The sequence below is a fragment of the Schistocerca nitens genome, chromosome 9, assembly GCF_023898315.1.
Source record: "Schistocerca nitens isolate TAMUIC-IGC-003100 chromosome 9, iqSchNite1.1, whole genome shotgun sequence".
Taxonomy (NCBI): Eukaryota; Metazoa; Arthropoda; class Insecta; order Orthoptera; family Acrididae; genus Schistocerca; species Schistocerca nitens.
The window spans coordinates 203,576,353-203,601,530 of record NC_064622.1 but is presented as its reverse complement, the minus strand read 5'-3'; the positions used below and the strand labels follow the sequence as shown (position 1 = coordinate 203,601,530).

At 39.7% G+C, this 25,178-nt stretch overlaps 1 protein-coding gene across 2 annotated transcripts in view; it reads right to left on the bottom strand.

Annotated features, from left to right (window-relative positions):
• LOC126203819 (sodium-coupled monocarboxylate transporter 1-like) overlaps positions 1–21,680 on the bottom strand; it is a 472,971-nt gene extending 451,291 nt beyond the window's left edge. For both annotated transcript variants that reach the window (XM_049938186.1, XM_049938187.1), the window contains exons 1-2: positions 21,489–21,680; positions 2,306–2,539 (exon numbers count right to left, since the gene is read on the bottom strand). In XM_049938186.1, coding sequence (XP_049794143.1) covers positions 2,306–2,511 — 206 coding nt within the window. In that variant the 5' untranslated portion in view covers positions 2,512–2,539; positions 21,489–21,680. The remainder of the gene's footprint in view (positions 1–2,305; positions 2,540–21,488) is intronic.
• Positions 21,681–25,178: the final 3,498 nt, after the last annotated feature.

The following is a 25,178-nucleotide window of genomic DNA, read 5'->3' as shown; positions in this document are numbered from 1 at the left end:
TCCTCATGTCCTCTCATGCGTTAGTAAGGCGATGCCTTTATCAAAAGGTGTTTCTCCATCCACACATGGCACGTCTGTCTACGAACTGTCTGGGTGATGTAGAGGTACTGTTGTGGCCAGCAGCATCACTATATGTGTCCCCTGAGATAACCTAAATTGAATCACCTAAAACGTCAAATCCGCCCCAGTGTGAAAAGTCAGGATGGCAAGGACCAGATCCATCATCTGTGGCTCAGCTTGCCCCACCAGAATGTTTCTGACTCTTTCCAGTCGATTCAGTGCATGCTTCCAGGACACAGGAGCTGCGTCACGATACTGATAAGAGGGCTCATACAGCCTAGTTGTTTGTAAATTTCACAGCAATTTGCAATAACTGTAGTAACGTCACATAACCTCTCCACCAGTGAAGTTCCTTTCGTTTTCATCTCATCTTTTGGGGTGTATCACTGGCTTTTCTCACGCAGCGTATGCTTCCCGAATTGTTTCGGACGCATGCGAAAGTGTATGCATTTTAAGGACGAATATTCTGAGGAATATCAATAAGATTTTGATCACAACATGATTTTTCCTTCATTGTTTTTGTAAATATTTGAAACACGCTCCTCGAATTCGACAACATTGCCCAAACACATTGGGCAGTAACGTAAGGAAGAGATTGGCGTGATCGAAGTTCAGAGTGCGAATAGCTGTACAAATGATGCACTATTTGAGCAATGAGTCATTTAACAATTTTATGTCCTAAATTACATTTGAGACACAACCTTCATATCTGAAATGAGATAAAGATTACGTTAATTACAGGGTTTTGAGGTGCATGATTACAAGAGAATAAGCAAATTAATGTGATTTGCTTTTTCAGCAGCAGCCGTGGCAGCGCGCCCTTGAAGTACTGAGACAAGTTATTATAGCAAATAAGACTGTTTAAAACAATTCAGACACTTATGCAATGGTAAATTCCCGAGGAACTTTGTCAATGTTGTTGGTTTAACAAACCATCTGCTAATGTACTGTGGATGGGGTGATGCTCACACTGACATGATCCGTCTTGATGTTAGCATCTGTGAGATTACACTGTGCATTTATATGGTGGCGTGTATAATCGATCAGCCATCGTTAAATGACGTACACGATTATGAAACCCGCATAAATGAGTTCCGTGTGTACCCAAGGAAATAGAAACTGTAGGGAATCTGACAGGTAGAAAGGTCCAATACCCTCGTAGCAGACAGCAGTCACCCACAGTGTTGCCAAATAGTTCCAGAGGAAATCGCAATAGAAATCTATGGAAAAAACAGTGCTTTCTCGTATAGATGAGGAACCTCCATCAAAACTCAACAATTGTCACGTTAAGTAGGTCATTGCGCGCAGCACCGTGTGAGAGATAACAGGGGAAATTGCTGTAACACCAGTATCATTTGCACCTGTCACCATTGACCTTAATACTGCAACATTTATCTTCTACGGTCTTGGCCTTCCCTATGTGTTAAGCCAATAGGTGATACAGCGCTGTATGGTCGATGCTCATTTTGTCACGTATATACTTTTCTCTGATGAATTCTGAATGCTGAATATTATTAGAAAGGCGACATTACGTCGCCAGAATAATGCAGTGATTTTTTAAATATTTTCATGAACAAAGCACAGTTTAGAAAAAGTATTTCTTTATTGTAATGATAGTTTCAGCTGAATTAGGTAATCTTCAGACCTAAAATATGGGGGGGGGGGGGGGGCAAGTAGTTACCTGAAGCATCAGCTGGTGTACCTTTTAATAATTAATACGGAGAACTATGAAACTGAACAAAGTTCACTATAGGGGGACCATCAGCAGAGCAGCATGTAAAGACCAACATATTACACGCAGAGCTTTTATATATTGGAGCTGCTGAGAAATTTTAAAAGCATCATAAAAAGGATGATTTTTTACCATGAAACTAGAAACAGCGTACACAAAATGAAAATCGGATGAGTGGAGGGGTTCAAATCTTGCCGGATATTAATTTTTTATCGTTGCGGTTAAAGATGAAAGCCAAGTTTTGTCTGATTCCGTCCTAATGTGTCTTGTCCGAGCTGATTCTCCTAGTGTAATAACTACAATCTTGAAACCTAATATTGATTTTCTTTAAAATATGACAAGAATATACCTATTAACAGCCGACTATTAAACATCAATTCTCTGATCAAGAAATATCAACCGTAGAATTCATGGTGCACATGCAGGGGTGTATGTCTGAAATTAAATTCTATGGCTAAGACCCGCTTCTGCATCCGAGACAGCATGTCATCTGAGTGGGGAGTGTTTATTTACCTGGCTACCAGAGAAACAGCTACGGGAAAAATTGCCATGCGGCGTCCGCCTAGCAGGTACTGCTCGGCGTTGACGGCGACCTTGAAGAATCCAAAGTAGACGCCGATGGCCACGCAGCCGAGCAGCATGGCGCTGAAGATGACGTAGTCGGTGATACCGAAGAAGAGGCGGCTGGCCGCCGCTATGGGTTCCGAAGTCACTTCCATAGTGTCCGGCTCGCTAGCTCAGCTACACCTGTTGGAGAGCATTCACGTGTTAGCACTAAGAGTACCTATTACGTTGTGCTTAAAGCAAAGTTGGAGTCAGTATCATAGTACACACACAGTAGTTCAAACGAAAGAATATGTGGTGCAAAAATAACGAGCAGGAGCTTATGATTCTCGTCAAAGGTAACCACGAAACACCGAGATAGTGTGAGCTAGTGGTACAGCTTAGATACATACCCAAATGTCCCAAATGACAAATCATTATGTTATAACAATGTTCCGAATCGTTCAACGTTTTTAGCAATCTCTCTGTAGCCGACGCTGGTGTGGTGCAGTACTGCTGTGGCACGTGCCCGGTAGGCAGTCCCTTCGAATCCTGGTGGTGGAAGAGGAATAGAGAAGGGATGGTGGAAGCGTAAATTTCCTGATCATGCCCCAACACCAAGGCAAAATCTTCACTCTTTATGGGGCAGTTGACTGAGTGAGGGCTTCTGGATTAAGACTAGTGATGCCTTTGGGTGTTATTTCAGAGTAATGTGTTTTCCAAAACGCCATTGTTCATAAGATCATCAGGAAGACAATCTTGATACTGTGCTCTGGAAACACACATCCCAGTTAACTACACTAAGCGCTATGCTTAATAGCCAACAGTCACACTTTGGGAAGAAAAGGGAGCGGTCGTTGAAAGGAGAGGTGGGTGGGAAGGAGGGAGGAAGGGGGGTGGGAGGGGAGTGTGAAGACAATCTTTCCCTTTGATGAAGTGTTGCTACATGAATCTCCTCAAGCAGTAACGCTGTCAGAGATCTGTGGAGAGTGGATATACGTTAACAGACACAAGCAGTCACTACAACCTGCTTCTGTGAAGTGTACTAACGAGACGCTAGGACTAGTGCTAATGTATTCACAATGATTATTATTGCTGTTGGAATTAGTTCCATATTTTTATGTATAATATGATCATCATTGTTAAATGATTTTTGTACTCTAGTGTCCAGATGTTCTGACAAATTATTTAAGGAGTGGCTGATAACAAGGCTTCGGATAAATATGTATTAAAATGACAAAATATGTATGTATAATATTGGCTTAAAAATTACATATGCAGACAAAAATTTACGGTTTTCAAATAAACCACATTTTACTATCCCAAAAACAAAAAAATTATGTTTCTTCAGTCTCACTAGCATTATTTGTATTGCTACAATACACAATCACATGTTTTTTTTTTAATTTTCAAAATTAGAACTATTTGTGTTTCAATGGAAGAATATATTAACTGAAAGATATTTCACAAGATGTCACCTGATTAAATTTGGGCAGTTCTAGACGTGAGTATGGAACGTCAAATTTGTCATCCATTCTTCCGCACAGAATACGGTTAATTACTTTTAGCAGATTATGACCTTTATTTTTGACAAGTACATAGCCTAATTTTTGCTTTAACATCTCACCAACGGGTCCTTCTGCATCGATAATTTTCATTTTTCTGCCTTCAATAATCTTTACATTTTCTTTAAATGATGTTGAAGGGTTTTCCAGTGACTTAATCAGAAGAGGTAAAAAAACAGTAATTGCTTTTGATGTATACTAAATGACTTTTTCAAAAAGTTCTTTTACACTCAAAATAGAAGCAGGCCCATTTTGAAATTGAAAACTAATTCCTGTAATGTCACACAGCGTAGTATTGAGCTGTTTGTAGCCATGTACTCCAACATATCAGTTCTGGTTCTGGTGGCAAAATAATATCGGGATACATCTCTTAAAATTTTGAGATCCTACTGGGAACTTCCAAAAATATTTTTCTTTCTGGTTTGATATTAAATTATTAACATATTCTGTAATTTGTCCAGCTAAGGTATTTATTCCGTGTGCCAAGCACGTTACATGGATCATTTCAGGATATAAAACATTTAGGACATCTGCAGCTTTAACCATGTAAGGCGCAGCATCGATAAGTATCAAGGAAAGATTTTCGTGTTTTACGACATTCGGCCATAAAACACTCATAGCTTTTCTGATGTTTGGTGGTTACATTTAGGACGATCTTCACACGTCAACAGAAAAGATTTGCTCGTTTTATCTTCAAATAGCCGTCCAGTAACTTTACTATCTGTACTGGAAGACTCGTTTGCGAAATCATTTATATTTGTTTGTAATTTGAAACATAACGGTTGCTTGTCCTTTCAATTTTTATGTAGATTTACTATTTGATCAAAAGTATCCGGATACCACCTAAAACATACGTTTTTCGTATTAGGTGCATTGTGCTGCCACATACTGCCAGGTACTCCATATCAGAGACCTCATTAGTCATTTGACTTCGTAAGAGAGCAGAGTAGGACGCTCCGCCGAAATCACGGACTTCGAACGTGGTCAGGTGATTGGGTGTCACTTGTGTCATACGTCTGTACGCGAGATTTCTGCACTCCTAAACATCCCTAGCTTCACTGTTTCCGATGTGATAGTGAACTGGAAACGTGAAGGGACACGTACATCGCAAAAGCGTACAGGCCGACCCCGTATGTTGGCTGACAGAGACCGCCGACAGTTGAAGAGGTTCGTAATGTGTAATAGGCAGAAATCTATCCAGAACATCACAAAGGAATCCCAAACTGCATCAGGATCCCCTGCAAGTACGATGACAGTTAGGTGGGAGGGAGAAAACCTCGATTTCGTGGTCGAGCGTCTGCTCATAAGCCTCACATCGTGACTGTAAATGCCAAACGACACCTCGCTTGATCTAAGGAGCGTCAACATTGGACGAATGAACAGTGGAAAAACGTTATGTGGAGTGACCAACCACGCTACACAATGCGGCTATCCGATGGCGAATGGCGAATGCCCAGTGAACGTCATCTGCCAGAGTTTGTAGTGCCAACAGTAAAATTAGGAGACAATGGTGTTACGGTGCGGTCGTGTTTTTCATGGAGGGGGCTTGCACCCGTTGTTGTTTTGCTTGGCACTATCACAGCATAGACCTATATCGATGTTTTAAGTTTTCTCTTGCTTTCCACTGTTGAAGAGCAATTCGGGGATGGCGATTGCATCTTTCAACACGATCGAGCACCTATTCATAATGCACGGCCTGTGGCGGAGTGGTTACACGACAATAACATTCGTGCAACAGGCTGGCCTGCGCAGAGTATTGACCTGAATCCTACAGAGCACCTTTGGGATGTTTTGGAAGGTCGACTTTGTGTCAGGCCTCACCGACCGACATCGATACCTCTCCTCAGTGCAGCAGGCCCTGAAGAATGGGCTGCCAGTCACCAAGAAACCTTCCAGCACCTGACTGAACGTATGCCTGCGAGAGTAGAAGCTGTCATCAAGGCTACGGTCGGGTGAACATTATACTGAATTCCTACATTGCCGATGGAGGGCGCCACGAACATGTAAGTCATTTTCAGCCAGGTGTCAGGATGCTTTTGATCACATCTACATCTACATCTACATGTATAAAATATTAAACGTGATACACTGTAAAGAGCCATGAAGGGAAACGTATGTTGCAGTCAGTATACAGGGTGTTACAAAAAGGTACGACCAAACCATCAGGAAACATTCCTCACACACAAAAAAAGAAAATATGTTATGTGGACATGTGTCCGGAAACGCTTACTTTCCATGCTAGAGCTCATTTTATTACTTCTCTTCAAATCACATTAATCATGGAATGGAAACACACAGCAACAGAACGTACCAGCGTGACTTCAAACATTTTGTTACAGGAAATGTTCAAAATGTCCTCCGTTAGCGAGGATACATGCATCCACCCTCCGTCGCATGGAATCCCTGATGCGCTGATGCAGCCCTGGAGAATGGCGTATTGTATCACAGCCGTCCACAATACGAGCACGAAGAGTCTCTACTTTTGGTACCGGTGTTGCGTAGACAAGAGCTTTCAAATACCCCCATAAATGAAAGTCAAGAGGGTTGAGGTCAGGAGAGCGTGGAGCCCATGGAATTGGTCCGCCTCTACCAATCCATCGGTCACCGAATCTGTTGTTGAGAAGCGTACGAACACTTCGACTGAAATGTGCAGGAGCTCCATCGTGCATGAACCACATGTTGTGTCGTACTTGTAAAGGCACATGTTCTAGCAGCACAGGTAGAGTATCCCGTATGAAATCATGATAACGTGCTCCATTGAGCGAAACTAAATTGAGCTCTAACATGGAAATTAAGCGTTTCCGGAGACATGTCCACATAACATCTTTTCTTTATTTGTGTGTGAGAAATGTTTCCTGAAAGTTTGGCCGTACCTTTTTGTAACACCCTGTATATAGCTCTCGTTTACAGCACTTTCTGCAATAAAGGATTTATTATTTCGTATTCTTAAGCCTGTCTATGATTTCGATCACTTGTCTACATCTACATGGATACTCTGCAAATCACATTTAAAAGTGCCTGGCAGAGGGTTCATCGAACCACCTTCACATTTCTTTATTATTCCAATCTCGTATAGCGCGTGGAAGGCATGAACACCTATATCTTTCTGTACGAGCTCTGATTTCCGTTATTTTATCATGGTGATCGCTCCTCCCTATGTGGGTCGGTGTCAACAAAATATTTTCACATTCGGAGGAGAAGGTTAGTGATTGTAATTTTGTGAGAAGATTCCGTCGCAACGAGAAACGCCTTTCCTTTAATAATTTCCAGCCCAAATCCTGTAATCATTTCTGTGACAATCTCTCCCATATTTCGCGATAATACGAAACGTGCTGCCTTTCTTTGAACTTTTTCGGTGTACTCCGTCAGTCCTACCTGGTAAGGATCCCATACCGCGCAGCAATATTCTAAAAGAGGACGGACAAACGTAATGTAGGCAGTCTCCTTAGTAGGTCTGTTACATTTTCTAAGTGTCCTGCCAATAAAACGCAGTCCTTGGTTAGCCTTCCCCACAACATTTTCTATGCGTTCCTTCCTGTTTAAGTTGTTGCTAATTGTAATACATAGGTATTTAGTTGAATTTACGGCTTTTAGGTTAGACTGATTTATCGTGTAACCGACGTTTAACGAATTCCTTTTATCACTCATGTGGATGACCTCACACTTTTCGTTATTTAGGGTCAACAGCCACTTTTCGCACCACTCAGATATCTTTTCTAAATCGTTTTGCAGTTTGTTGTGATCTTCTGATGACTTTATTAGTCGATAAACTACAGCGTCATCTGCAGACAACCGAAGACGTCTGCTTAGATTGTCTCCAAAACTGTTTATATGGATAAGGAACAGCAAAGGGCCGATAACACTACCTTGGGGAACTCCAGAAATCACTTCTGTTTTAGTCGATGACTTTCCGTCAATTACTAGGAACTCTGACCTCTCTAAAAGGAAATCACAAATCCAGTCACATAACTGAGACGATATTCCATAAGCATACAATTTCACTACGAGCCGCTCCTGTGGTACAGTGTCAAAAGCCTTCCGGAAATGCAGAAATACGGAATCAATCTGAAATCTCTTGTCAATAGAGCTCAACACTTTATGGTGAATAAAACACCACACGCACATAGACTGAGATAATCAACTTTTATACTTGAAAGAACGTAGACCCGTAAATAACACCATGAGGCGTAGAGGCAACCTCGTCCTTATCAACAGTGAATGAGATGGACGTGAAGTTATACATACTACTAGCGTACTACTTATGGAGGTGTGCGTCAGACGTCGCGCGTTGAATGAGACTCTCGAGTAGAACAATGAGCAAACCTTTAACACTGCAGGCTTAGTATTCACATCTCTGGCATTAACTAGCTTGCTTGACTGTAAGGCCTATTCTTTAGCGTACCACGCGAAAGACAATCGAATGACGAAACAGAAATCGTAAAGGAACAGAAATCATGCAACGCACCGACGACGAAGACGGCATATAAGGTACCGTCCGTAAACTTGTTAGTGAGCTATTGCACCCTAGCTTCGGCTGGTAGATTTCACGGACGGTGAGGATACCGACTAGCTTAGCCATCGAAAGAAATTGCGTTTTAGCTGCCTTAATATAATATCATGTCCATTGCTACAAACAAGTACCACATTTGATAAAAGCGTGTTTATAAATGTGCTTCACGAAAGATTGTAACTTTGGTGAGACATTTTCACTACAAGAGATGCCTGGTAGGGAAGGGTATGTTGACAGCATAGACAACTTGTCGAAAACTGTCACCCCCCCCCCCCCCCTCCCCGTCACTCGAAAAACAGTATTTCAATGCTTCACTCCTAGGAAGTGATTTTGCTTCTTTCCCTCTTCCCAGAATACCTGGGAAGCAACACTAAAAGTCTTGCAGACTATCTGAAAGTCTAGTCTGCCTTCAGATGGTGCGATTTGTGTTTTCGGATCGTCCATTCTGAGGCCAGAAATGGCGCTTTGAAGTGTCATTTAATGAATACTTTTATGCTCTTACGCTTTAAAAAGATATTTTATACAACGAATCGTCGAAAATATAGATTCATCCACTTCTGATATAAAAATATGGACTAAATTTTGAAGTACGGAAAAATATGGACTAAACATTGAAATGCGGAAAAATATGGAAAATGAAAATTACATTTTGTCTTCAAATGACATGCTTTATGTAGAAAGCTACAAAAAGAATGAAATAAATACGTATTTACATATTAATCCGGGCCCTACTGGAAACGTACTCTTGATTTTGGATATTTGCGAGTTTCGAATTTCCTACCTAATGCGTGTTAGCAAACTGGAAGGTTGAGTCCCAGTTCTAGATCTGAATCGAGGAGCGTAAGTACAGATCTCGTTATAAGACAAATCTTTGATCATGCAAAACGAGCGAATGCAATACTCGTTATTTTATCTGAAGTCTCAGTATAACTGATGATTGAGTTTCGCCACTGGGAATAACAATACTGCTGTCGCAATGAGATCAACAAACTTATTTGTGCATCAGGTTACATTTTATTATAGTGGGTCACCTTATCATAGACAAATTGTAAAACAGTGCAAAAGTTCTGCGAATCTAATTCGAAAGTAACAGATATTTATGAGCCCTAATGATAAAAAGATAAAATAAAAATTGTCTTAGAAGAATTTTCTCTAAAACTTCGAACTGACGCGAATACTGTAGGAAGTAACAAAAATTGCGGAAGACGCGAAATCAGAGTTAACTATACAAAAAGATACCACGAATTATAAGAAAATTAAACAAGTGAAGTGGCAAAGTAAACAAACATCGAGCTGTTCAGAATGTGGATCATGCTAGTACAATAATCATTTTCCCTAAGCCACTCTGAAACAATCGGTTTTCGATTACATGTTTTTTCCAACGCTAGTTTAACCTGAGTTTGAAAACCGCTCAAAATAACAGGTTTATGGACAAACCGATTTTCGGTATATTACTCTTGTGTTTTCCTTCAAAAACGCAGAAATCGAACAACGATTGAAAAATTTTGACTTCCTCAGTTTCAAGATACAGACAATCATATAATCAAAATACAGCAAATAAAAAGAAAATTTAGCCCGTCCACCGTTCGCTACTTTTCTCAGAAGTGATGACAGTTCAATACTGCAACGAATCACCAGTATTTTCCCATTGATTTTAATTTTTTGAAATTCTGCACAGAAATCATGTCGTAATCGAGTATCATACCACTATTAGGGCTTTAGGACTAGTAAGTGCTAAAGGGTGAAACCTGAGGCTGAAGAAATCAATTTTTCTTATTGAATGCGTCCGTTTTCCAGGGCTACTAGCGGATAAAAGCACATTATGGAGACACAAGCAACAGATTAGCTACTTTCAGTTTTATTGTAAACAACGAATGAACTGCTGAGATGTCAGTTTTCTCTTTATACGATGTCTCAAGTTTTTTGTGGCTCCTTATATTCTTATTCTTTTAAAGGAAATGGAGCATTGTACTTCACTGGTACAGCGCTTCGCGAAATACCTGCAAACTAAGGATGGTGCCGTTCTGTAATACAACGAATTTGATACGACATCATCTCTACATGATGTATGTTCTATATTTGCCCTGTTTCATGTTTATATGCTGATATTCCTTGCTATGTTTTATTGTAAAAGGACGCAACTTCTCTACGTCACTAGCAAATTTGTGAAGGTAATGAACTTCTGTTAATATGTTATAAGCCACGTTCTAATGCTTCAGTAAAGTATACAGAGTTTCAGTGAAATCATACACGTATTAGTCACCTTGACTTGGAGTGTTTTTGAATATTAAACAATCACATTCGATCATGAAAGCACGATAATCAACAAAATTTATAAACGACCTTGTCACACTTGATGTTTTAGAAAAATATTTTATCGCTGAAATTCTAATAATCTAACAATTTTAATGTATTAACTAAACGACACACATTTTTAGCATTGTTTCACAACCTTTATTATTACTGTACGACCTAGGTTTCGGGTTATAACCCGATTTTCCAGAACAGAACTCATCCCAAAGATGGAAATCATGCAAACGCAAACATATTAACTTCTAAGTTTTTCGACTCCAGACTTAAACTATAAAAGTTATCTCTGTTGATAATTCTAATACACTTACACATGTATTTTGCAAAATTCCTTAATATAGCAGTTACCGTAACGAAGAATAAAGATGTATTGGAATGAAGCTATGTGCATAGGAATTGGAATTAGCATCATAATCTTTTTACGAATGCACCAGGATTCTACCCGTATGTGCAGGTTGAAACTCTGTGTAAAGGGTGTATAACTAAACTGAGTTAGATTATTCAGTAGTAAATGTGGAGATACGTACGTCTGTGTGTCAATTTCTAATATTTCTGCGTAAGATTTGCACTCTTTTCTTTTGCACTCTTTCTTCTACATCTATTAAATATTACATAGGAGAAGATCATTGTCACCTTCATTCACAAATAAATAATGACACAAGTTCCCTCTCGTGTGCACATACCTTATTTCCAATGTATCTTTATTCATGGTTAATCTAAATAGTGTCCTAATGAATTTTGTGAAAGTGATGTGCAGCTGTGTCAAAATTATCGTCAGATATAAGTACTATAGTTTAAGCTAAGAACTGACTGTCTAAGAAGTCGACTTGCTTATCTTTGACTGGTTTCCATGTTTGGGTTTAGTTGTGTGTTGCAGACCCCGCCGTATTTGCTCCAAAAGATCTTACCCTACCTTCAACATTAAAATTAGTGATCTTACCGCCTCATCCATTCTCGAATTATCGTTAAGGAGCTTGTAACATTGAACATTTGCAACGGAAGATAGCCACTGATGGCGCAATACACAACGTGTAGGAAGCGTTAACCTGCTAGAATATGGTGTTCAAATCGCGAAGGGCTCACGCTTAGATAACGTGGGATCATTAATTTGTCGATTAGAAATGAAGGGGACCGATAGTAACAGCTTATATGACAACGCTATCCGTCTTAATGTAGCACTTTACATGACTGTGTCAGATACACGCCATCAGATACACGCCATCATGGGTGCCTCTGTACATACATTCGGCAGTCTTTTACTTCAGCACTAAACCGGAAGGTCTGGTCAACTCTGACTGAAGTAGTTTCGTATTAGTTCATGATTTGACACTTTTGTACAAAGTCCAAAATACTACTCCCTTTTGACCTACCGTCTGAAGCATAATAAACAGCATTAAGATGGAAGATTCTCTTTTGAAAGACACTGACGTTAGTTTCGGTGAAGTTTTGGCCTCCAGCACAGTGTCTGGAAAGAGGCTAGCGGTGATTTGTGTACTAGACAAATCATCATTCTTGTGATCCACAGGTATGATGGCGAACTGAAATCTATCAGTCTCCTTCCCACACTCATTGTTCCTCCACTAACCCGAAAATAAATCATTTAGATATCCGAACAAGCCAACTGACACCTAATATTGGAACGTATTAGTCTCCAACACTAAGTCGGACATGACCATTTACTTAGTACTTCACAAAACATTATCGGTTGTTCTTTCGCGGAATATAGTCGACGATCACGCTGACACATGTCTCTACCGTTCTCCGTTGGTCCGCATCACTCGGAAGGAACTAGGGCGCTTATCAGTTATCTCTGAAGGAAAGCTAGTGGCGCAGATGGCCGTGAAATATGGCTGGAACAATGACTTGTTGCTTCATTGTGTTCGCTGACAACTTACGGGCGTCTTAATTTACAATTACTCGGGTGACAAATGCAGTTTTATATTTGCTTTACTAGGTAGATAATAGCAACACAAGGCTACTTCACTTTGAACGCTTTCATACTGTAGATCCACGAACAATGAAACACCTACAAGTATAAAGAATTATGAAAAAGAGGAATACTGGTAGCATATATTATCTAGTGTCAACGACGTCACTAGAGAATAATTCATATTTTTGCTTCTCTTTGTTGACTAGTATTGTGTAATTGTTCATTGCCAATTCAGGTTTGTAACAAACTGAGTCACTGGATCAACGATAAACATGAACAGATGTCACGGGGCGTCCGCTCCGAACAAATGGAACAAAAGAAACGAACAAAACGAGGGGGGGGGGGGGGTGTTTGTCAAAAAGGGCGGAGGAGCGGACAGAGGTTCAAGGCACTCTCTGTCCTTGGGGTGGGAAACTGCCCCTAAAGGCAGAAGAATCAGCATTGATTAAAGGCATGAGAATGCAGAAGGCAATGGAAACCACTGCATTAAAGAAACAACGTGTATCCATAGGACATTTGGCTTGTAATTTAAAAAGTGTCATGATGATCTCTCTATTGGATAATGATTTTGGAATAATCCCCTTTTCGGATGTCCCGAAGGGGACTGCTAAAGGGGAGGTGATCAAGAGGAAAAGATTGAATAATAAACGAAAGGATAATATCCAACGTGTCGGGGCGTGGAATGTCATAAGTTTGAACATGCGGGAAAACCTGAAAAGGGAAATGTAAATTCTCATTCTAGATATAGTAGGGGTCAGAGAAGTGAAGTCGAAAGAAGACAAGGATTTCTGATCAACAGCAGAACATGGTATAAAGGGAGTAGGATTCGTTATGAATAGGAAGGTAGGGCAGAGAGTGCATTACTGTGAACAGTTCCGTCATACGGCTCTTCTCATCAGAATCGACAGCAAACCAACATCGACAACGATAGTTCGGATATACATGCCGACGTCTCAAGCTGAAGATGAAGAGGTACAGAAAATATAGAGGATATTGAAAGGGAAATATAAAACGCAAACGGAGGTGAAAAACTAATATTCATTGGTGGACTAGAATGCAGTTGTAGTGGAAGGAGTAGAAGAAAAGGTTACAGGAGAATATGGACTTGGGAAAAGGGATGAGAGAGGAGAAAGACTAACTGAGTTCTCTAGTAAATTTATGCTAGGAATAGCGAATAATCTGCTCAAGAAATACAAGAAGAGGAAGTATACTTAGGAAAAACAGTGTGATACCGTAAGATTTCAGTTACATTAGATCATTGTCAGACAGAGATTAAAAATCAGTAAAGCGCACACAGGAGCAGATACAGACTGGGATCATGATGCAGTAGTGATGAAGAGTAGGCCAAAGTTTAAGAGATTAGCCAGGAAGAATCAATACACAAAGAAGTGGGATACGGAAGTACTAAGGAATGGCGAGATACGCTTGAAATTCTCTAAGGCTATAGATAAAGCAATAAGGAATACCTCAGTAAGCAGTATAGTTGAAGTGGAATGAACACCCAGAAAAGAGTAGTCACAGAAGGTGGAAAGAAAAACAGTGGGGACAAAGAATGTAACTGTGAGGAAGCCAAGGGTAACTGAAGAGATACTTCAGTTGATCGAAGAAAGAAATAAGTACAAAAACCTTCAGAGAAATTAAGAAACATAGAAATACAAATATGAGGAATGAAATAAATAGGAAGTGGAGGAAAGCTAAGACGAAATGGCTTCATGAAAAATTTGAAGAAATCGAAAAAGGAATGATTGTCGGAAGGACTGACACTGCAAAGATCAAAGCAACCTTTGGTGAAGTTAAAAGCAACGGTGGTAACATTAAGAGTTCAACGGGAATTCCACTGTTAAATGCAGAGCAAAGAGCAGATACGTGGAAAGAGTACACTGAAGGCTTCTAAGATATGTCTGAGGTAATAGAAGAACAAGCAGGAGTTGATTTAGAGGAAATGGGGGATCCAGCATTAGAATCAGAATTTAAGAGAGCTTTGGGGACATAAGATTACGGCAGAAGGGATAGATATTATTCCATCAGAATTTCTAAAGAGATTGGGGGAAGTGGCAACAAACCGACTATTCACGTTGGTGTGTAGAATGTACGAGTCTGGTGACATACCATCTAACTTTCGGAAAAATCTCATACACACATTCCGAAGACTGCAAGAGCTGAAATGTGTGAGAATTACGGCACAATCAACTTAACAGCACATGCAGCCAAGTTCCTGACTAGAACAATACACAGAAGAATGGAAAAGACAATCTGTGATGTGTTAGATAAAGTTCAGTTTGGCTTTAGATAAGGTAAAGGCACAGCGAGGCAATTCTAACGTTGCGGTTGATAATTGAAGCAAGACTAAGTAAACATCAAGACAGGTTCATTGAAAAAAGCGTTCAACATCGTTAAATGGAGCACGATATTCGAAATGAAAAACAAGTGTAAGATATAGGGAGAGACGAGCAGTATACTACATTGAGAAATGTCAAGAAGCAGTAATGAAAGTGGACCACCAAAAACGATGTGCTCGTATTAAAAATGGTGAAAGAGAAGGATACAGTCTTTCGCCCCTACTGTTCAATGTATACATTGAAGAAGCAGTGATGGAAATAAAGAAAGGTTCAGGAGTGCAATTAAAATTCAAGGTGAAAGGATGTAAATAATACGATTCGCTGATGACATTGTTATCCTGAGTGAAAGTGAAGAAGAATTACAAGATCTACTAAAAAGAGTGGACAGTCCAATGAGTACAGAATATTGAGTGAGAGCAAATCGAGGAAAGACTAAAGTAATGAGTGGTAGCATAAATGAGAACAGCGAGAAACCTAATATCAGGCATGATTATAACGAAGTAGATGAACTTAAGGTATTCTAGTTTCTAAGCATCGAAATGACCAATGGCGGGTGAAGCAAGGAGGACATCAATGGCAGACTAGCACGGGAGAAAAGGGCATTCCTGGCCAAGAGAAAACTCCTGGTATCAAAAATAGGCCTTAATTTGATGAAGGAATTACTACGAATGTACGCTTGGAACATAGCGTTGTATGGTAGTAAAACATAGACTGTGGGAAAACCGGAACAGATGAGAATCGAAGTATTTGAGATGTGGTGCTAGAGACGAATGTTTAAAATTAGATGAACTGATAGGGTAAGAATTAGAAGGTTCTGCGCCGAATCTCAAAGGAAAGGAAATGAAATGTGGAAAACACTGACAAGGAGAAGGACAGAATGATAGGACATCTGTTAAGACACCAGGGAAAGAATTCCATAGTGCCAGAGGTAGCTGTAGAGGGCAAGAACTGTAGGGGAAGACAGAGATTGGAATACATCCAGTAAATAATTGAGGACGTAGGTCGCAAGTGCTACTCTGAGGTGAAGAGCTTGGCACACGAGAGGAAGTCGTGGCGGGCCGCATCAAACCAGTCAGAATACTGTCGAAAGGTCTAGGTAAATTAAAACCGTAGTTGGTTTGTGTGTAATTTACGTGTCACATTAGTGCACAAAACGCCTCGACTGCAAACATTAACTCACTAGAACATCTGTCCTACTCTTCCAGTCTCCACGGTGACTCCCATGCGCAGTATGTCTGGAGACGTCGGAGAGACGGACACAAAACTTATAAATCACATACAAATATTACATCGCATTTAGCGATTTTAAAGTCTTCTGGGAGGATAACGTGCAGTTGTGGCCTTTCACGAATAAAATATTTTCACTCTCCTTTGTAGGCTAAGTCACTGGTAAAAGTTGATGTGTTCAAATAAAAATATGTGTGTAGGCACCAAAAACTGATCATGGTGTGAAGCGATATTGTAGCCAGTCGTTGAGGTTAACAAATTATGCAACTATTCTCGAATATTGGAAATCCATCGCACAATTCATTTACTAATTAAACTATATCAGATAAATTAACATTTGTTATTTACCACATTGTAATGTATAAAAATGGAGATAAAATCCACTCAGCCGGCCGGAGTGGCCGTGCGGTTCTAGGCGCTACAGTCTGGAGCCGAGCGACCGCTACGGTCGTAGGTTCGAATCCTGCCTCGGGCAGGGATGTGTGTGATGTCCTTAGGTTAGTTAAGTTTAATTAGTTCTAAGTTCTAGGCGACTGTTGACCTCAGATGTTAAGTCGCGTAGTGCTCAGAGACATTTGAACCATTTTTAAAATCCATTCAACTGATTGAACCTAGTGTGTAACAAATTTATAATGAATCCCTTGGATTAATTTGCCTGGCGGCGTATCGGCGTATTAAGGCTTAAGTGTAGAAGATGAAGATTATCAGTATGGCACAATTGAAACAACGAACTGGAGATGCATTTGATCAAATGTCTGTAACTAGTCTGCATTTTTTTAAATCTCATTTTTGTTCACTTTTGTTCGTTGCATCTGCTCGGGGCGGACGCCGTAAGACATCCGTTTTAAGTTCGTTGTTCATCGATTAGTTCAATTTTTTGTTTGTTTGTTTGTTTGTTATTACGGAGTGCTGCTAACCCTCTGACCGAACACGCTGAGCTAGCGTGCCGGCGACCGCATAATGTGTTTCATTGTAAGTAAGACAGCTGGCAGCAATTCTCAGACTTGGAGATGTACTGCTTTGTGGTTCTATTGTTATACATGTTCCGTAACATATCGCACATTATTAATAGATTTGCTTTTTCACAGAAACGTTTAAGGACCTTACGTTTACCCTTTATAAATATAGTCTTTTAAGACTAAAGAAAATTATTATTTCGTATTTATATATAGAACAGTTTTTGTTGTTCAGTAATTATTACGCAAGAATCATTTGCATATCTAATGTACAAATTCACAATCACTTTGTTTTACAGACAGTCATATTCCATAACTGTGAACTGAGATTACTCGGCGACTGCGACCCACATGCTATCAATTTGACACGCTGTATCTTCGATATCCCTCATCATCTTCTGACAAAAAAGATTATTATCTGACAACGTTTGTAGCCACTGCTTCCTCTTCCACTGAATTTCGGATGGATAAAATTAAGTACAACTACACAGCACGCAGATCTTTGATGAGGCCTAGATTGCCTCAATCACATAACAACCGTGATACTGCTATATATTTAGCAACTCTGTCATAGAGAATTGCAGAAATTCAGAGTACCTGTCAAATATAAGTGTGATGACGAGTGAAATAATTTTATGCACACCTAAATCAACTAAAGGTATGCTTACGGATATGCAGTAACCTACAAAATTTCTGTACCTTCCAATACAACATCCCAAAAATGTATTTTCGAGAAAAAGTTTCCACTTAAACATATTGTTCAAAGATACCATTTTTCCCATTATTCCATTTCAAAATCTGGTGACATTGTCGTTTGAGTTACATTCAAGTATTTTCCAACTAATTTTTGTATTTAATATTCCTCTCGAGCTGGGCAGTTTCCTTGAAGTGCATTTAACCAGAAAAAAACATATTTCGCGATGTTTTCTAGAAAAAAGTTGTAACTATGTCTGAGGGACCCAATAAAGTCAAACTTTATATATCATAGGTTCATAGTATGGTTTCGGCCATAGGTCACGTCATATTACAGGTATAACTACGATTTATGTTCTATCGGTTTGTTTTATACAGAAATATTATTTCTAATCACACAAACTTTGTTATACTGTATATTACTGTCATTTCATCTAACATTTTCGTTAAATTTCTCAGACAGGCGTTTTCGTTAAAGGCGTTATTACATCTTCCCAGATCTATAAATTTGCTTACCTGTCTTACCTAGCAGATCCCACTACGCGTCCCTTCATTGCTTGGTCATCAGCCGTATAAGGTGCACTTTTTCGCTATCGATGGACGTCTTTGTGTAGAATGGTTCGACGTCTCAAACTAATCAACGATAATTTGGGACTGGATAAGCGGGCTTCAGCCATATCCTGATGTTGTAGATAGCCGAAGACCTTTTGCAGAAACTATGGCGTAGTCTGTAAAACACATTTCTACGATGTATATCCGCTCATACGTCTGCATGCCACCTTGGTACATTCGAAGCGGGCTCTCATTAATAAAATACTTTTTAATTGATTCAACTATGTGTTCTTGACAGAAGTCATGGAAAACCTTCTAATATCTTGTCTGACCTCATTTGCCATGGGCAATGTAGCAGCTCGATGAGGCGTGGACTCAACAAGTCATTGGAAATCCCCTACAGAAATATCGAGCCAAACTGCCTCTATAGCCGTCCCTAATTGCGAAAGAGTAGCCGGAACAAGACTTTGTGCCCAAACTGATATGTCTATTATATCCCATAAATATTCGATCGGATTCACGTCAAGAGATCTGGATGGCCAATTCATCGCCTCCAACTGTCCAGAATGTTCTTCAAACCAATCGCAATCAGTTGTGGTCCGTTGACATAATACATTATCATGAATAAGAATTCCATCGTCGTTTGTTAACATAAAGTCCATGAATGGCTGCGAATTGTCCCCAAGTTGCCGAACATAACCATTTCAAGTCAATGATCGGTTCAACTGAACCAGAGGACCCAGTCATTCCATGTAAACACAACCCACACCATTATGGAGCTACCACTAGCTTGCACAGTGCCTTGTTGACAACTTTGTGGTCCAACCAATTTGGTCCGAACCCAGGAAAGACGCTGCAGCTGATGTCGTGCTCTTGCGTTGGGAGTCTGTGACGTAGCCCATTAACGCCAAATTTCGCAGCACTGTCCTTAACGGTACGTTCGTCGTACGTCCCACATTGTTCTGCGGTTATTTCATGCAGTGTTGCTTGTCTGTTATCACTGACAACTCTATGCTCACGCTGCTGCATTCTGTCGTTATGAGAAGGCCGTCGGCCACTGTATTGTCTGTAGTGAGAGGTAAAGCCTGAAATTTAGTATTCTCGGCGCGCTTTTGACACTGTGGATCTCGGAATATTGAGTTCTGTAACAGTTTCCGAAATAGAATGTCCGATGCGTGCAGTTCTAACTACTATACTGCGTTCGATGTCTGCTAATTCCCGGCATGCGGCCTTAATCACTTTGTAAACATTTCTATATGAGTCACCTGAATGCAAATGACAGATTCATCACTGCACTGCCTTTTTATGCCTTGATTACATAGTACTACCACCATCTGTTTATGTGCAAATCGCCGTCCCATGACTTTCGTCACCTCAATGTATATCGTATTAACTAAGCAAAACGGTTTTTCAGTCTAGTTACACACACTTTATCATTACTGTATGACTTAGCTTTCGTGTTATAAGCCCATTTTCTACACAACTGATCCCAAAGCTGAGAACCAAGCATAGATATACACGTCAAATTCTTGGTATGTAGATTCTTATTTCAAACTATGTTCTCATTAAATATTCATGTCTCCCTAACAAAAGTCGAATCTGATGTTATCTGTTTCGAATTCGCCTCGCGGATTAACGATGAGGGCTGGGAATTGGTCAGCCTGTAGGTAACTTTTAGGTGATTCCTCACATCCCGCTAGGTAATTACCAGTCTGATTCCCACGTCACGGTTCAGATACACGTTGCGCAAACAAACTGTAAACGTTCTCACACTTGAGCGTGAAAGCCAGAGAGATGGGATACATAGAGGGATTCATTACATTACCTTTAGCGTTTTCCATGGATCCCTTGGAGAGGAGTCTGTGGGATGTGGAAAGAGACAAAGTATTTTTTTCTTTTTTTTCAGTGAAAGCTTGATGACCTTCTCTCTTAAGCGACACAGAGTCAATCCTAGGGGTTCAAGGAGAGAGTAATGACCTTCGAATTTCAGTCTCTTTAAATCGCATAGTGTCAGTCGTGGTGGTTTACTCTCCTAAAAGTCACATAGATTCACTGCTGGGAGTTCAGTGATAGGCTGATGACCTTCGAAGCCACATAGAATTAGTCAAGAGTGTTCAATGAAAGACTGATGACCTTCGAAATTTAGTGTCTTTAAAGACACAATCGTCATAATCATTGTCATCAGCATTATAATCGAAACTGATATTACTTACTGTCAACTTCGAACTGCAGCCGCTTGGAAAGTTTAGTTTCGATACTTCTTTTTAGACTACGAAAAACACATCAGGCTATTCAGAATCCATTCCTTATCTCTTTTGCTGTCTAGTGAGCCAAAATTCAACTGCCCAAGATACTAAAATCGTTTGATCGTATCAATTCATTATTAATTTATACAGTTTTCCATTTTATGTGTTTATTACACTTTACTTTAGCCGTCCCTGACTGTCATGCCTACTTCCAACGTTTACGTACACTGTTCTTCCATTAGAGGTTAACGTTTTTCTCCAATAACGGCAAACAGGAACACAACATTAGGAAAACAAAGACGAATCAGTATGTTATAGTACTACAAATAACTTCTTGCTTTTGCAACTGACAATTTCTATGTGCTTCCTCTTGCCAGACTCTTCTTTATACTGTACTTAAATGCGCCGTTACAATCACTAAAAGATGGGGAACTAATGTGGTAAGTGGATAAAACAGTAATAAGGATATATTTTCATACTCTGTCGATTTAGGATATAGACTACTTGTCACCTTATTTCTCAAAGCACTGGCTAAAGCATGTCTTCTAAATTGGTTCAGAACATGACCTAAAATGGTTCTATTACCAAGAAGTATAGTCTAAGGATGAATACTAAGTGTAAGACCATTTTAATCCTCAATCTCCCGAGTAGAGTGTAGATTAAACTTCGATAGTAATACAGTTGCAATCTGCAGAGAGACACACAATCATCCTCTATCACATGAACTTTCTAAAGTGGTCTTTCCCCAACATATTTGCAACAACATACCACGAAGGTATCACATGTCTTTTGAATCTCATAATGTACGGCTAGAACAAAACTTACCTCAAATAAAGTTTCGCCTCTCGAAGAAACAGTAGGCTCGTTGGAGCGAATGCGATTTTAGAATCCGTAGGTCGCTCGCAGCGAAAGAAACTACACGTTTTTGAGAAGTCGGTTGCACGTTACTCCATAGGTGGTTTAGGGAGATCAACCGGCGAGTTCGGTATACATACGACAGACTGGGCACGCGTACTGCTTGCAAACTACATTGCGGGAAGTGCCACTGTGGCACTGGGACAAAGGCCAAGCCCAAAAAAAATCTCTCCGTTTACTCAGACGTGTGTACGACAGTTTGCTTGCTCACTTAAGGACGTCGGTTGCATCATAAATTAAGAGTGTCGAGTTCTCTTAGGATGTGAGCTTACCACTTCCATTGTTGACTCGAGGAGACGTTCCACCTGTGTTGACAGTATGCATCAAGGGCGCGGCCCAAGTTTCTGTTTAGATCTGTAACAATTTGCTGTTTCACTATCCTCGATGCAATACAGTGCCAGACATTTTCGGTCTGTTTCGTAGAGTGAGAAGTAATGCGCCAAATTTCGCAATGCTTTTCGGCAACAGAATAGCAAATAACTGCCTACTGAACATTCCACATCATAAACATCGTGGAGCATGCGTGCTGTCGGTCTATCAATAATCGTATCTTCATCTGCGGATGGAATGTAATGCTTCTGATTTAACCTCCAGTAGCACAGCTTTATTTCAAAAATAAAGGTTTCCACTGTTTCACAATTCAGATGTATGCTTCAGTTCGCCTGACTGGGTGACTGGCGCGACTGCGAAATCTGCCTCACAACTGACATTTGTTGATATAAACTGCCGAAACTTTGTACACCGTTCGACATTGTGTGTATTGGTAAATTTGTACAAGGCAGCATAACCCAAAATCTATCAAGTCTTAAGCAGTTTGAACAATTAAAATGATAGTTTGATACTGAAACGCACTTGCACCAAAGATTCACCATTGTCAGACTGGCAGCTAGGTGAGTGGCTAGTAGCTAGTGAACTAACCATTGTCGTGGCACGTTGCCATCAGCAGGATTTTATTTTCTTTGAATTTTATCAAAAATATGAGCAATAAGTTTCATTCGCTACGCGAAAGAAGAATCTAGCATGCGTTACAAAAGTATTCAACAGTTTCTTCCACTCAGCCTCATCAACTGTAAACGTCTAGCATCAACACTGCTGGTGAATAATTCAAAAGGTTCAGATAGAAACATCAGGCCAACAGTTTCCTTATACCGCTTGCCGAATTGATAAATGGGTACTTGAATATAGCCAGGAAGATTGTCAATGTCGTAACAGCTTATGATGATATAGACCTCATTAAGTGATACACCCTTCCATTATCGCGCAATACCCACTTTTCTCCTAGAAGATCTACGTCTAAAGAATGAGCCTCAAATACTCGTATGAGCACGAACAATGAGGACAGTCGCGTAAAAACGTGCAAGGAACAGTTTGTAAGCATTGACTCTGTAGTTTAAAAGTAATGTGTACAAATGTGTTGCAATACCTATGCTAAATAGAGTTTACACTGAAGTGCAGGGTATCGACTGAATCACAATAACTATGGAAAATGTAATCCATCTACTTCAGTGAACTTATCAGGCTGTGGATTGGTATCCACGAGTAGATTCTGAACTATTTCCTCATTGTCAGCTACACTTGGGTATTCAAAGAAATTTAAATTTTTCGTTAGAGACAGATCTCTTGGGCTAAAGTCTACAGACAAGTTATACATCTGAACTGTGTTTACCCATCTACCTGTGACCCTAAAAATGAGATAGTACGACCACGCATAAACCACATGACTTCTCGTATATTTAGAGGTACGTCCCTGTGAAGAGCTGTGGGATTATGCTCTAGGATACCTCTGCACACATCGCTTGTAAGACTAAGTGTTGTTTAGACTTCGATCCCACTTTATGTCCTCTGTAAAAAGAACCAAGGAGACAATAACAGAGACCGACTTCTTGACAGAACAACGGGTAGAAGTCAGCCTGTAGCAAATAACAGTCACATACGAATCGCGGCATATACTTAAAGTGACCCACTAAGAACCTTTGCGGAGCACCTGTGCAGAGATTTTCCTTCAGCCATTGGCTCCGTAGTTCTGAATCAGTACAAGTAGCAATACTTCCTACATCTACGTCCACATTGCTACCCCGAAAATTACTATGAGGTTCACTGCAGAGGGTTCTCACCACTTAGTGTTTCTTCCTGGTTGTTATGAAACTGCAAAATGCTTTACAATCATTTTTAGTAAGCAACACGATATACCTCTTTACTAAACAATTAAATAAATTAATATTACACACTTTACTGGGTCTGTGTTTTGTTCCATTTAATTGCAAATCACTTCAGTAAGTACATATAGTTAGCAATATGAAGTGCTTTGGTGAAATGTGCCTGCGACCACTTAATTATGTTAATTGCAAAATAGTTCGTATACTTTGTAATTAAACTTCGTGATTTCTTTATATAAGTTGTTCTTTCGGAAATTTTCTTTAATATAATACCTTTGTAAGTAATGTAACTGATTACTGAAATATTCGTAAAACATATTGCATGAGGTTGCATAAAGGTAAAGTTTTTTATTTTTACCGCCATGAAAATATAGAATCTAAGTGAAATTATTTTGTCTCTGTTATAATGTTAGCATTCACACTGTTGGAATACCTTTAATGTAAGCTCCTTGGTGAAAAGTCTGTTGGTGATATGTGTTGTAGGTTGGTCTTTTGTTGTATGGATGTGTCACGAAAGTGCCGTGTGTTCATTGTACGGGGATGATGTGAAAAAGCGTGAAAAGGAATAAAAAAATAAAGAAAATTAATTAATCAATTAATAAGGATTTAGCATTCCTTCTTATTTAGTTCTCTACAATTTTGTAAAATAAGTTTGTAGTGCTGTATTTATCAGTACATAATGTGCTGTATTTAATATAATATACGTTTATTTTTAACGTATCCACGATATACTCTTCTTTTTCCGAAATGCCATATCTTCGTAATGCATCATTATACCGCAGCATCTTTGACACTAAAGTGCTTTATAAACACTCCATACTGGTTTTGATCAGTTGTAAGTGAATCAAAATACTTGGTGCTCATTGGGAATTCCACGTAAGTTGAATTATAACACAAGTCTATAGCGCAACCATATTCATTACATGAGGTACTGATTGTTCTAGGGCAGCTCACCAATAAAGAAGTGCATCATATATATTGACGAATCCATGCATGCTTTCTGATGATGAACTATATTAGTTCGACAGTGGTTACGGTACTTTTTTTATAACGAAACCTAAAACCAATTTGTGGAAGGTTGCTGTTGAAACGTGCCTTCAAGTGGGTGAGAATTACACAAGGGAGAGATCCTCCATGCTACAGTTAAAGTAATTCAAATGCTTCGTACTTTTTTCTCCACGTCATGAAATCACAGTCTAACTGAAAAGCGATTATCTCTCATTACCTGGGAAGTTGTGGCAAAAAACTTAATTATTTGAATGTTAAATAATTTATTTTGCTGTTCTCCAATCGCTGGATGTTGAGGTCAATGGGTGATGGATGTTCCATGATCTTCTGACCGCAAAACTTCAATCAAAGAAATTAATATGATCAGACATCGGTTCGCACAAAGATAGGTTCTTTCTCTAGTTCGAGAATGATTAACGGGAGAGGCAACAGCAAA